At 51.4% G+C, this 12,607-nt stretch overlaps 6 protein-coding genes across 6 annotated transcripts; 4 read left to right on the forward strand and 2 right to left on the reverse strand.

The window, feature by feature from the left end:
• Positions 1–128: 128 nt before the first annotated feature.
• N7477_007091 (lipoate synthase) lies at positions 129–1,388 on the forward strand (the record flags this gene model as incomplete). The annotated part of the gene is made up of 1 exon (XM_056968754.1): positions 129–1,388. The coding sequence occupies one exon, from the start codon at positions 129–131 to the stop codon at positions 1,386–1,388; it is 1,260 nt and encodes a 419-aa protein (XP_056821550.1).
• A 638-nt stretch (positions 1,389–2,026) lies between these two features.
• N7477_007092 (phosphoserine phosphatase SerB) lies at positions 2,027–3,527 on the reverse strand (the record flags this gene model as incomplete). The annotated part of the gene is made up of 4 exons (XM_056968755.1): positions 2,027–2,350; positions 2,405–2,503; positions 2,553–2,663; positions 2,715–3,527. 4 exons carry the CDS (start codon positions 3,525–3,527, stop codon positions 2,027–2,029), a joined length of 1,347 nt encoding a protein of 448 aa, XP_056821551.1.
• An 889-nt stretch (positions 3,528–4,416) lies between these two features.
• Positions 4,417–5,429, forward strand: met16 (phosphoadenylyl-sulfate reductase (thioredoxin); the record flags this gene model as incomplete). The annotated part of the gene is made up of 2 exons (XM_056968756.1): positions 4,417–4,603; positions 4,681–5,429. The coding sequence occupies 2 exons, from the start codon at positions 4,417–4,419 to the stop codon at positions 5,427–5,429; spliced, it is 936 nt and encodes a 311-aa protein (XP_056821552.1).
• A 699-nt stretch (positions 5,430–6,128) lies between these two features.
• Positions 6,129–7,594, reverse strand: N7477_007094 (glycoside hydrolase family 30 protein; the record flags this gene model as incomplete). The annotated part of the gene is made up of 2 exons (XM_056968757.1): positions 6,129–6,365; positions 6,428–7,594. The coding sequence occupies 2 exons, from the start codon at positions 7,592–7,594 to the stop codon at positions 6,129–6,131; spliced, it is 1,404 nt and encodes a 467-aa protein (XP_056821553.1).
• Positions 7,595–8,614: 1,020 nt separating this feature from the next.
• Positions 8,615–9,175, forward strand: N7477_007095 (uncharacterized protein; the record flags this gene model as incomplete). The annotated part of the gene is made up of 2 exons (XM_056968758.1): positions 8,615–8,870; positions 8,922–9,175. 2 exons carry the CDS (start codon positions 8,615–8,617, stop codon positions 9,173–9,175), a joined length of 510 nt encoding a protein of 169 aa, XP_056821554.1.
• A 1,574-nt stretch (positions 9,176–10,749) lies between these two features.
• On the forward strand, positions 10,750–12,198 carry N7477_007096 (putative pathogenicity factor; the record flags this gene model as incomplete). The annotated part of the gene is made up of 1 exon (XM_056968759.1): positions 10,750–12,198. The coding sequence occupies one exon, from the start codon at positions 10,750–10,752 to the stop codon at positions 12,196–12,198; it is 1,449 nt and encodes a 482-aa protein (XP_056821555.1).
• Positions 12,199–12,607: the final 409 nt, after the last annotated feature.

Below are 12,607 nucleotides of genomic sequence, written 5' to 3' on the forward strand. Positions count from 1 at the left end.
TCGGAGTTGCGATTGCCGCGGACGATCAGATTAGTCATTGGTTGCCTCAGGTTTCCCGCGGAAATAGATTCGACCTACTATCTCATCCGCCATCCTCCAACCGTGACTTCCCAACCACATACACAACAATGGCCGCACCAGCAAGAAGCCTACGGCATTTATCCTCTGTGAGCTCTGTGAGAGCGACCATTGCTCCGGTCTCATCCACCATCCCGCCATTCCACCGAACCTACGCCACCACCGATGCCTCTTCCGCCACCTCCAACACAGCTGCAGGAACCACACGGCGGCGAGCCACAACCTTTCGCGATAAGTTGAATGCCGGTCCCTCGTTTTCCGAATTTGTCTCCGGCAAGGAAGAGCCCCTTGATACCTCGGAAGCATATGCCTTGAAGACCGCCATGGTCGGCCCGGCCGGCCGCAAGAAGGAAATGACTCGTCTGCCCTCTTGGCTCAAGACACCCATCCCGGACTCAAAGAACTATCAGCGCCTTAAGAAGGATCTTCGTGGATTAAATCTCAGCACTGTTTGTGAGGAGGCTCGTTGCCCAAATATCTCCGACTGCTGGGGTGGCGGCGATAAGCAAGCTGCGACGGCTACCATCATGCTGATGGGCGATACCTGCACGCGTGGATGCCGCTTCTGCAGTGTCAAGACCAACCGTGCTCCCGCCCCGCTGGACCCTCATGAGCCCGAGAACACAGCCGAGGCCATTTCGCGCTGGGGCCTCGGATACGTTGTTCTGACGAGCGTAGACCGAGACGACCTGGCAGATGGCGGTGCTCACCACTTCGCCGAAACGGTTATCAAAATCAAGCAGAAAGCACCCAACGTCCTGGTAGAGTGCCTGACGGGTGACCACCGCGGTGATTTAGAAATGGTCAAGTTAGTCGCGCGTTCTGGGTTGGATGTCTACGCCCACAACGTCGAGACTGTCGAGGCTCTCACCCCCTTTATTCGCGATCGCCGCGCCACTTTCCAGCAATCCATTGGCGTTCTGAAGGCTGCCAAGGAAGCCCGTCCCGACCTCATTACCAAGACCTCTCTCATGCTCGGATTTGGCGAGACGGACGAGCAGCTCTGGGATGCCCTCCGCCAGCTCCGCGCTGTAGATGTCGATGTTGTCACTTTCGGCCAATACATGCGTCCTACGAAGCGGCACATGGCTGTCGAGGAATACGTCACCCCCGACCGTTTCGAGACCTGGCGTCAGCGTGCCCTCGACATGGGCTTCTTGTACTGCGCCTCCGGTCCCCTGGTCCGAAGCAGTTACAAGGCCGGCGAAGCTTTCATCGAAAACGTGTTGAAGAAGCGTCGCGGTGGCTCCGGCACTGCTGAGGGTACCGTTGATCAATCGACCATCGCCACGGCGGAAGCCACCCGCTAAGACTTTGCTACACAACACAAATAATAGACATGGCAGATTGCCTCATTTCGAATTCATGTTTTGGCGCCGAGTTTTGCATTGGTCTGGTTCGGGTCGGGTTTAAAATTTCTTCTTTTTCTCCATTTCGATCTTTCAACACATTAACATTAACACTGAAGTGTCTTGTACCACCATCAACGGGTTTCTGTACATTCGGGTATCGAATGACTGCAAGCTCATGGTCTCGTGTGCTCTTTGAATACAGTCATATACCATGAAAAATTTCATTGTGTTCATTCGTAACCATTGACGATGTATCAGTAAGCTATGTACTATTGGCAGGAGACTCATCCCGAGTATATGACTTCCCCTCGTCAATTGCGCACGCCCGGGAAGCTATTGAACACCTCATTTCCAATGAACTCCACGCTACTCAACTTCCCGATCACGAACCACAAAAACCGGGCCTAGGAAAAGAGGAAAGATAGTGAAGAACTACTGTATGTCGAACACTCTCGAGCAGTGTTCGAAAGTACAACCGACGAACTGGATATCAAAGCCCGAAGGCATAAAAAGTGGGTATTGTGTTTGGCACATCTGTTCAAAAAAGCAAACCTTCACTCGCACATGAGAAGTAGGCGAAATGCATCTCAGAACGGTTATTTATTTGCAGCAGCCAGCTCGATGATGTCCTCGTTATCCAGACCAATTAGGTGGAGAATGTCGACGAGGCTTTCTCCGTTCAGACGGGTCGGAGCTTCGAGCTGGACCTTGGACTTGGCGCGCCAGGCGACGCCCAGGCCTGCTGCGTGAAGCATGAGGAGATCATTGGCCCCGTCGCCGACAGCCAGTGTCTGGGAGATGGGGATGTTGTTCTCGGCCGCAATGGAAGTGAGCAGAGCACGCTTCTGGGTGGCATCGATGATGGGCTTGGAGTCGACTAGTCGTCCGGTGAGGGTTTGGGTGGTTTCGTCGATTTCGAGCTAGAAAGGTCTTAGGGAGGCTTGTTTGAGGGGTGATTCTCATCAGGGACTTACATGGTTGGCAACGGCATAATCGATTCCAAGCTGCTCAGCGAGCCACTCGGCCAAGGGCTGGAAACCTCCACTCAGGACGGCTATCTTGTAACCCAAAATCTTCAATGCACGGCAGAGCTCTCTGGGCGCCAGGGGCGATGGTAATGACGGACTTGAGCTTGTCAAAAACGTCAGCGGGGACTCCCTTGAGAAGTCCAACACGCTCCTTCAAGGATGCGGTGAAGTCCAGCTCGCCGTTCATGGCACGCGCGGTGATTTCCTGAAATGTTAGTTGTTGCCAGCATTGTCTACATGAATCTAGAACACCTACAGAGACCTCCTTCTCCACACCGATAAACTTGGCGATCTCGTCGATCACCTCGTTCTGAATCAATGTGCTATCCATGTCAAATACGGCCAAGCGCTTATGCCGGCGGAAGACATTCTCATTTTGCAGAACAACTTCGACGTTCCACTCTCGCTCGAAGCGCCAAATGCTTTCGTGCTTACGCAGATCTGCGAAGGAGAGGTATTCAGGGTCCGGCGGCGGGGAAAATGTGACCTCAACTACGCGAGGCTGGTCCTCGCGGTCTAAGCAACGGTGTGAAGTGTTGGTGCGCTGGTATGGTGTCGGGAGTTGCTCAAGAGTTTGGAGGAAGTTAGTCAAGCAGAGCTGCGACACGTACGGTCCATACAGGTGGTCCAGCGGTTCAGATTCCGGCGCTGGGGGTTCGCGCGGAATCTTCTCCATATCGTCCGTCGGGGCGGATCCTTCAGGAACTCTGGGTGCCTGTAGTGTCTGGCCGGTTGCGGCATTGAACGACGCGGCGGGGTGGAAATGGGGGTGGACGGGTTTGGAAGATTTGTAGAAGAGCGTCGCGACAATGCGCGCAGTGCCTTGCGGAAGGGGGTTGGCATGGTTGTGGAAGATGCTGTGAATGATACCACTGTCCTGAACTCTCTGCGGATCAGGGTGAATCGGGTTGGTCAAGGTAGCCAAGCTCTCATCCAGCTGAGTTCCCAGCACTTCACCGATGTTTTGGCTGATCGGAAGGGGCGGTTTATACTGCTGGTGATCCTGAATGAAAGAATTGCTACGCATTTGACCCAGAGAGGGTCGCTGGCGGGAGGCGTTAGAATCCATGGTGTACGAGTAAACAAGATATGCCCGCGACACGAAACATTAATGCCCCTCACAAAAACCCGTTCGTGATCGGCACGTGGCTCGTGCACGATGGCGGTCACCTGACTTCGGTCACGCCTCGTCACGGGATCGAGTTCGTTCACCGCTAGGCAGAATAAGCCCCGGTCAGCGGCAGTCCTGATCACATCATGGCCGTTCGATGCGGGCAGGGAGCACGTTAGGGATGTTGAGCCTGTATAGGGCAACTCTACACTCCAGCGATGACACGTCGACGTCAATCAAGCTACGGGGATCGGGGTAAAATCCAGTTTCGATCGATCTTCTCGAACACCGCTAAACATCATGCTTAGGCAGCAGGGTGACCCAACCTAACCCCGGGACCAATGTTGGTCAGCGACGGGGATAGGGATAGGCTCGTGGAGGGGAGGTGCGCCCTTTGGGGTGATTTATCATCTCGAGGCACCTCTACTAAACCCATTTGGGAGACCACAGAACCGGATATGTCTGGAAGCAAGAGCTATTGAGCTGCCTTGTATATGGTTCGGGGATCCACACGGACCAGTTGCGCAGTTATTGCGTGATTCCTCAGAACCTGCCCGAATCGAATTTTTCAGCCGTATCGCCGAATCGAGCAGGCGGTAACTCAGAATGATGTGATTGGAATCCGGCAAAACAGACGGCAAAGGCCGTCCGTCGGATGAGTTGCCAGGCACGAACATCCGAAATGATGTCGTGATTGCCCCGGTTCTTCTTATATTCTTGCCATTGTCATCTCTGAAATTCCATCTTCGAGCTCTCTTTGGTGTCCCCCGTCCCTGCAGTGTGGTACAATTCATTCCATCCCGCTTGTCTACATTTATACTTCCTATACAACACTGCATACCTCACCATGCCGGCCAAGATGCCAATCAGCTACCCCTCCGATGTCGAGGGTGCCATCGACTCGAGAGACAACATGACCGAGTCTGGTTATGTTAGCGGTGGCTCTTCTAGTGAAGAATATGTTCCTGAAATCGTTTTCACTAAGCCCCATCTCCAATTTCTGAACCGCCAGTTGCAGTTCCTCGAGCCTCAGGGTATGTCGTCTCTATGGTTTCATTCCATGTTTAACCCCGCTTTCAATGATCTAAATCTGACTCGTGTGATACTATAGAAATCTTGAAATGGTGCATTACATCTCTCCCCCACCTTTTCCAGACTACTGCCTTTGGCCTGACGGGTCTTGTCACTCTGGACATGCTCTCTAAGCTCCAGGTGCCTCGGCCTCAGATGGTCGACCTCATCTTCCTCGACACTCTTCATCACTTCGAAGAGACTTTGAACCTAGTCGACCGTGTCCGGAAGCGCTATCCTAACAACACCGTGCATGTGTACAAACCCGCCGGTGCTGAGAACGCCAAGGAATTCGAGTCCAAGTATGGCTCTCGCCTTTGGGAGGCCGACGACCAGCTCTACGACTGGGTCGCCAAGGTCGAGCCTGCACAGCGTGCCTACCGTGAATTGAACGTTCACGCCGTTCTCACTGGTCGTCGTCGTAGCCAGGGTGGCAAGCGTGGTGACCTCGACGTCATCGAGGTTGATGAGGCTGGCCTGATCAAGATCAATCCCATGGCCAACTGGTCCTTTGATCAGGTCAAGCAGTACGTCAAGGAGAACAATGTTCCCTACAACGAACTCCTCGATCGTGGCTACAAGAGCGTCGGTGACTGGCATTCGACCCAGCCCGTCGCTGCCGACGAGGACGAACGCTCCGGTCGCTGGAAGGGCCAGCAGAAGACCGAGTGCGGTATTCACAACCCTCGCTCCAAGTACGCCCAGTATTTGATGGAAATGGAACGCAAACGCCAGGAGGAGGCTCTCACTCAGGCATTGCACAACCAGTTGTCCACTGCTGCCCAGTGATCGTGTCTCCTCCCATTGCCTTCCTTCCATTGCATACCCTTGGCGTTTTGTGAATGATACCTCCCTCTGCTTTGTTATTTCAGCGAAAAGAACCTGCCTTCTCTCACCTTGATGATTTGATGTTACTACAAAATTGATGGTACAAAAAGTGATTTGTGTACTGTCTGTTTGCATATCCCCTCCCCATCCCTTTTGTTGGGATGCTCCTGTACATAGGGAGCGGGACTACGCTCCCGGCCTTTTACGGCTTCGATGAGCATGATAATGACCCCTGCATATTAGACGCAAGATTATTCAATTGCATCTCTTTACCATACTCTCTTCATATAACGTAGATTTTTTTCATAAGTTGCTCATCAATTTACAATGGTTGCTTTGTAATTGTTATGTACTCGATCAAGGGGAGAAAGAGGGGATCACGTGCAGTGCCAAGCCCTAAGTGAGGGGTGCTTTGCGGCAATTCATCGGGCATCGGAGAGTCAATATGCTCAGTGTAGAAGCGGTTCTTATATTTCATTATACGTTGTAGGGCAAGCCTACTATTCAACTGATGGGAATTGGCTGACAGCTCTGGAGGGAGAATCAAAAGTTCGCGTACGTCTGGTGGTATTACGAATGGTGATCGTCATTTCCTGGAACTATGGGGCTTGAAGTCTTATAAACACAGTTGCCTCTTTTCATTGACCCACAACGTCCCTTTTAACTGGACGCCGGAAGCACCCAGGTAGTGACCGATTCACTGGGGATATTACCACTCCACTCCTGGCCACCCTTGGTGGTGAGAGTCACATATACGTCGTTGCTGAACGTGTTCTCGATGACAACAGAACGTGTTCCATCCGGGTTCAGCGAGGCTACGGACTGAATACCTCCACCATTGGAGTAGGTGTAGCTACCGGTACCGCTCAAGACAATGGCGCGGGGGGCATGAACTTGCTGAATTGCGCCATCATGTAGTAAGCCGGTTGGTAAATGACAGCTCCATTGTTGATAGTCACTAAGCCCTGGCAGGTAGCGCACCCACCGCTGGAGAGATGCGGGCCGTCACTGGAATCGGTGCCGAGAGTCCATGCTGTTACGCCGACAGCCCAGTTCTGCAATGGTCCCATGGTGAAGTCGGCTGCTTGGTTCCAGGTTCCCGAGGGGGTCCAGCACTCGGTCATGTACTGCTTCACAGATGGGTTGCTGTTGTGGAAGGTGGTAAGGACTGTCCAGTCCACTGGGTTGGCGTAGCAGTGCCAGGCGACTGAGTCGACGAATTCGCTGGCACCGTTGATGACCGTCTGGGGGTAGCTAGGGACATCGGTGTTATGGTCGTACGCCCAGATGTCCGTATTGAGGCCGGCTTTGGAGATAGCAGGACCAATGTAGTTCTGAATGAGCTGTGCAGATTCGTCGGCATAGACATACATTGTTGGGTATCCTGACTGACTGTTCAGAGGCTCGTTTTGGATAGTGATTGCGTCGATAGGGGCGCCAAGGTTCTTGAAGGCCTGGATATACTTAACAAAGTACTGCGCGAACGCACTGGCATATCCCGAGGTTCCGGTACCACCACTCAAATAGCCGTCATTCAGGTTGTTGTTCGTTGTGGTGCCGTCGATGACACCGTTCAGCTTCATCCAACCGGGGGCACTCCAGGGAGAGCCGAAGATCTTGAGGTTGGGTTGCAATGACTTCATTTTGGCCAACATCTTAGCCATCGCGTTTCCACGGTCGCCAAGGTTAAAGCCCGAAAGCGATGTGTCTACCGAGCCTCCGTTGTCATCGTAGGTGTATGCTGGATCACCGGACAAGTCTGAAGCTCCGATGGTGTGGCGCATCAAAGAGAAGTCAGCCCCTGACCCGGTCATGAGCTGGTTCAGCAGTGTCTGTAGACTCGAGCTGGATAGCGAGTTGAACGAAGTCACGGTTGCATCAGTCACAGCAGCACCAAATCCCACGATTGTCTGTTTGTGACCAGAACTTGTATCATCAATGGTGAGCTTCCAGGTGGACTCGGAGCCAGGACTACCCGCACCTTGAACGGGTGCAGCGATGGCAGATAACTTGTAGTTTCCGGCAGAATTGGAGCTGAAGGCGGATGCTGTACCTGCTCGCTTCTCAGCAGGTGAAGCCTGGCTGGCAGCAGCTAGGCCAAGAAGTGTATAGACGCTAGGCTTCATGCTGAGAGGGAAGAGATGAATCCACTTATCAAGAATTAGCAGGATTTTCGTTCTAGTCAAGATCAGTTTGTGCAGAGACTCCTCTCCATTTATAGCATTGCTTCAGGCCTTCCGTTAGCGTCCACAGAACTGCCAGTAAGCCTGTGCGGCGAATCTGACTCGATCCCAGTGTCAGACTCACAATTTCAGGCAAATGGTTGGCTTCCGGTGCCAGGTGAGACTACTGAGATTGAATGTAACTCTGACCGAAGTGGAGCTGAGATGCTTAATTCCAGGCTCGTTCCTGCAATCGCAGCGGGCGCATAGCCCATCGAGGATTAGTTTCAGGGTATCCAGGGCCTGGCTTCACCCCGCAATTTCCACCCAGCCACCACACTACCTAACAATACTACCGCAATCAGATCCTGCAGGCTTTTGCAGTCGTTGAATCGGACTTCAGTTGCCGGCATTTTCGGACGCCCATTACTCGATTGGGAAATTGGTGAAGAAACACCTCGTTTTCGTATTCACCGCCGTCCCCAAATCATGAAACCGAGGACTTGCCCTTAAGGGTGAAGATTAACGTACTAGGCAGAGATACCCCGCTCCGGACGGCAACCTTCGATTTCCAGGATCTTTGGACCGCAAATACTGATGACTATTCTCCTACGTTGGAAAGCCAAGATAGACACTTGCTGCCTGCAATAAATACCTTGTCATTTTATCTTGTTTATGGTGGCCTAAAGGGCGCCTGTCACCGATAAAGCCAAAACTCAGGTGCCTGTCCACTTATGAATACTTTAATCTTGATTCTTGATCCCCATAATGCAACATCGAAAAGCTGCATCTTAGGAACATAAGCCTTGACCCTTGACTTTTCACTTGTGAAGAATACAATGGCGGCTCCAAAATTACACTATCGCCCCTGTTTCGGAATCAGACCTCCCCTTGTTAGCCAGTTTCATTCACTCCGCTAAACTGTGTCTAAGTATCAATCGTCTCATCTTTGATGACTGGCCAAATGACGCGGTCCAAACGCAGATGTATACTAGTGCTGTCAGGGGTGGATATGCCGATCCATCGATGGAGTCCTTCAAAGCAGTTGATTCCGATTCCGACGAGATCATTGGCTACTTTGTTCTCGCACGGAAGCAACCGGCGAAGGATACATCAGCCGACGCAGAGAAGGGAGAGTCCTATCCAGTAGTTCCAGATGGATTGAATCCCGGTCTTTTCGGAGAGGTGATGAATGCGACCAGACAAATTTCCCGGGAAACGGAAGGGATCGATCGATTTGGTATGTGCATCAATTGATGATACAGCGGAATCATGCTCATTTGCAATGCAGAGATTGTCTACATGTGTGTCAAGCCATCTTGCCAGCGTAAGGGAATCGGCTCCAAGCTGGTCCAGTTAGGCTTGGAGCGGGCCGAGGCTGAAGGCGTCCCATTGGCCATCTGTGCTGAAGCACCAGCATATGAATTGTGTGTCAAGCTAGACTTCCGAGACACGAATCACTGTGATATCGATCTCAGAAACTATGCACCTGCTCACAGTGGCTTTAGTATTTTCCGACTGAGTGGAATGGTGTGGCGGCCTTGATTTGGTGGACTCAACCATGGAAACTCGATCTAGATCGAGCAGATGGAGCCGATCATGCAAATTTAACGAAAGAATTGCTGGGGATGTCAAATTTTGAATTGCCCTTTGAAGATGCGTCCATTTTCATTGCGAGAAAATTGAATCGCTACCTCGAGTTAAAGCAACATCTCTTTAAAGCCAAGGCAAGGCCATCATGACCTTAGCCCTACAACCTTGAAAATTAGCTGTGGGAATTGTGTTCGCTGGTGATCAGCGACGATTGAACTTGACTCTTAATGTTAGAATCGGAAGTACCCTGAACATAATAATTGAACAAGTCCTGAGAATATTCGGAAGCGAAAGGGTTTTTTGAACGCATTTATTTGCATCCTAATTGGAGCTGGCTGAGGATGCTATCCAACGATGAGCAGTTATAATCATTATGTCATTGCGGGCAACATCTACCCTAGGCATCCCATATGGGGTAACGGCTAGCCTAACCGTCTTTCACACGGTAGACCCGGGTTCGACTCCCGGTATGGGAAAACTCATACAGTTGCTTTTTTTCTTTTTCTTTTTTTCGTTTTGATCTACCTGCATCTAATCCTGGTTCAGCTTGGAGTAATTCCCAATTGATTAAGAAAAGTAGCCTCATGTCGAGGCTCAGATACCACAGGTCATTACTTTGGTTGCCATCTAGCAGTTCAACCCAGACAAATATACAGAACAGGCCTATCGATAGCAATGATGCGGATGCAACGAATGCATCCACTCTCAAAGACCCTGTTGTGCTCCATCATAGCAAGGGCCTATCAAAAGACCTGTAAAAAGGACTTCTCGAAGCGCAACTACCTCTGTCCACAAGGGCACACTGTTCATTGTATCGCTCAAGGTATCATTTTCAAGTGGCAGACTTTTCGCCAGTGTAGTTGTCGTGTTCCTTGCATGTCCAAAGACTGGTGAGATTGTGTTTTGCGTACAGAGAGACCGTGAGAACGGGATTTTGACATCTCTCTGAACCTTTGATTCTGCTGTCAAGTCTGCAGCTGTTGACCTGACATGCATTTGTTCGAGCGTGGGTATCGACCTATTCATTATTTTCTTTCAGCCCCAAGATAGACGCACATGCCTTGGATTGATATAGGGAATAATAGAAGATGGAAGAGGGAAGGGCAGCAAGCAGGTGTGCTCATGCCTGGGCTTCGAAGGTCAAAAAAATTGTTTGGGAAAGATGATCGACGACAGGAATGGGTGTCTTGAGAGAGTGCTGTATCGCGAAGCTGGAAACCACTCACTCACTTTGCAAATCCGCGACTTGGCAATGCGTAGGTTGGCCTTGATGAATTTTATTGATGCATTGACTTCCATCGTCATGGCGAGGACTCGAACTTTGAGGGAAGTTTCCGCAAAGTAAAAGGGAGTATAAACCTCACAAGCTGTTCTCCATCTCTTTCCTATAACTCCTCATCCCGCCTGTCACTTTTAGTTTCTTCATCCTTAATCCTTCGTCATTCATCAAATATTATCTCTAGACCGTCCACCTCTACCACTCACCGTCAACAACACCAGCATCTTCTTCTGTCATCTCCGACGAGATGGGCCCACACACTCCTAGTAAAGCTCTTCCTAGGCCTGAGGATAACCTTCCATCCACCCCAAGCCCTCCCAAGCCTGCGTCGATCCAGGAAGCATTGACCCCCGTTGAATATGAACCGGAATATCACGATGCCTACCTCTCCTCTCCCCTCATGCGAAGACCACTCAACAACAACATTCTTGATCCAAATGAGGCCAGCCGAGCGGAGAGAAGAAGAGTGATCCGGGATTCAAATACGTTTGTCAACAGTCCGAGACCTCATTCGAATGGTACCTTCTCATCGCCAACTCTCGTAGCTCCAGATCTCGTCCTTCCACCAATCGATGAATCTCGCTGTGATCATGGCCTTTCTCCAGATGCCAACGGAAGCAGACAATCTCTCCGCCTGCCGAGCCTATCCTTCGACTTCGACCCCAATGGCTTAGGTCGATCCATGTTGCCCCCAGATAGTCCTCAGGAGGAAGTAGATAGGGTGAGTGAGGGCGGCACAGATGGCTCCAACGCACAGCCTCCACACGAGTTCGAGGTCCCCCAGGACACAAAGTGCGAGTTCATCACTCCATGTAAGATGAAACCTTCCCCGGACGGTATGCACTACCGCAAGGTCATCTCGCATATTTTCGGCCGCAACAAAGCCACAACGAAGCTCTTTCCTTGCTGGGTTTGGACCCATTACTGCCGGAAACACTACCAGCGTGCCAGATATCGCGCCGATCAGTGGCCCTTCACCCAGTGCGAGCTCCTTCTGGAATCACTGAGCCGCATGGAATCCTGGGGTGGTGTTCGTAGCTTCCAACTTGTCCTTCGTCGCCGTGAACAGCTTCGAATAACCAATGCAAACGCCGGGGGTCAGACACCTGGACGTGCTGATCGTCTCTCAACTGGACGCAAGCACCCCACGGCAGTCACCTCGCCTGCCCCGGACTGGCTTCACCGTCGCACAAATCGCGAGATGAATTTCGCCGACACCCGGCAGTTGATCTTGAGGATTCGCGCGTGGATGGCTGAGGTGCGGGAGAAGGAGAAGAGCCGGCAAGCTGCATCTTCTGGAATTGGACAGCATGGATCTGGTGAACAGACTCGGGAGCGCCAGCAGCAAAGTCGTGTTCGCTTCCCGGATGTTGAGATTATTCCTGTATTTGAGCATTGGGTCGTTGATGAGGCCACTCATCCAAGAAATGATCAAGGTCACGCTGATAACGCTCGCAATAGACATGACCATGCTGGTGAGGACAACGAGGAGGTTACTAATGACCAGGATGATGCTCCTACTCCCGCTCCAGCACCTGCTCGTGAGATCGGTAGGACTGGCACGGACAGTGGTCGATCAGCCAGCCAGCGCCGCCGATCCGAGCGCACTTTTACCAACCAGGTCTCTGGCGGGGTTTCCCGTGTCGACAACCATGGTGCAGTGAAGAAGCCAAATGTTGCGAAGCCAAAGAAGTGAAGGGGCTTTCTTGGTAAGCTCTCATATCATGGCGTTTATGGCTCTTGGAGGGCGACGCTAGATACGGCTCTCGAATTTGCCCTTCATTAGCTGCCCTGGATCGACTTCATAATGCCATTTGAATGGTATTTCACATTGAATGACATTAGACATGTATCTGACCAATCCCGTCTTCACTTTGGCGTCATTTCGACCTTGTTTCCTCAGGCATGCCGATCCAATTCCCGGCTTTTCTTACCTAGATAGTGCATAACGAATCGATCTTTCCGTTGATGGCTCCTCCGTAGACATGTAAGCAACTATGCCCAATCAAGGCAAACACTAAACGCAAAACAGGACTACAGAATATATATATGCAACCATAGAAGGAGTAAGCATTTTCTTATGAGGCAAATAACTCCAGGAGATG

Source organism: Penicillium maclennaniae, assembly GCF_028827695.1.
Source record: "Penicillium maclennaniae strain IBT 15551 chromosome Unknown utg000006l:1.0-2513246.0:1.0-2515036.0, whole genome shotgun sequence".
NCBI classification, from domain to species: Eukaryota; Fungi; Ascomycota; class Eurotiomycetes; order Eurotiales; family Aspergillaceae; genus Penicillium; species Penicillium maclennaniae.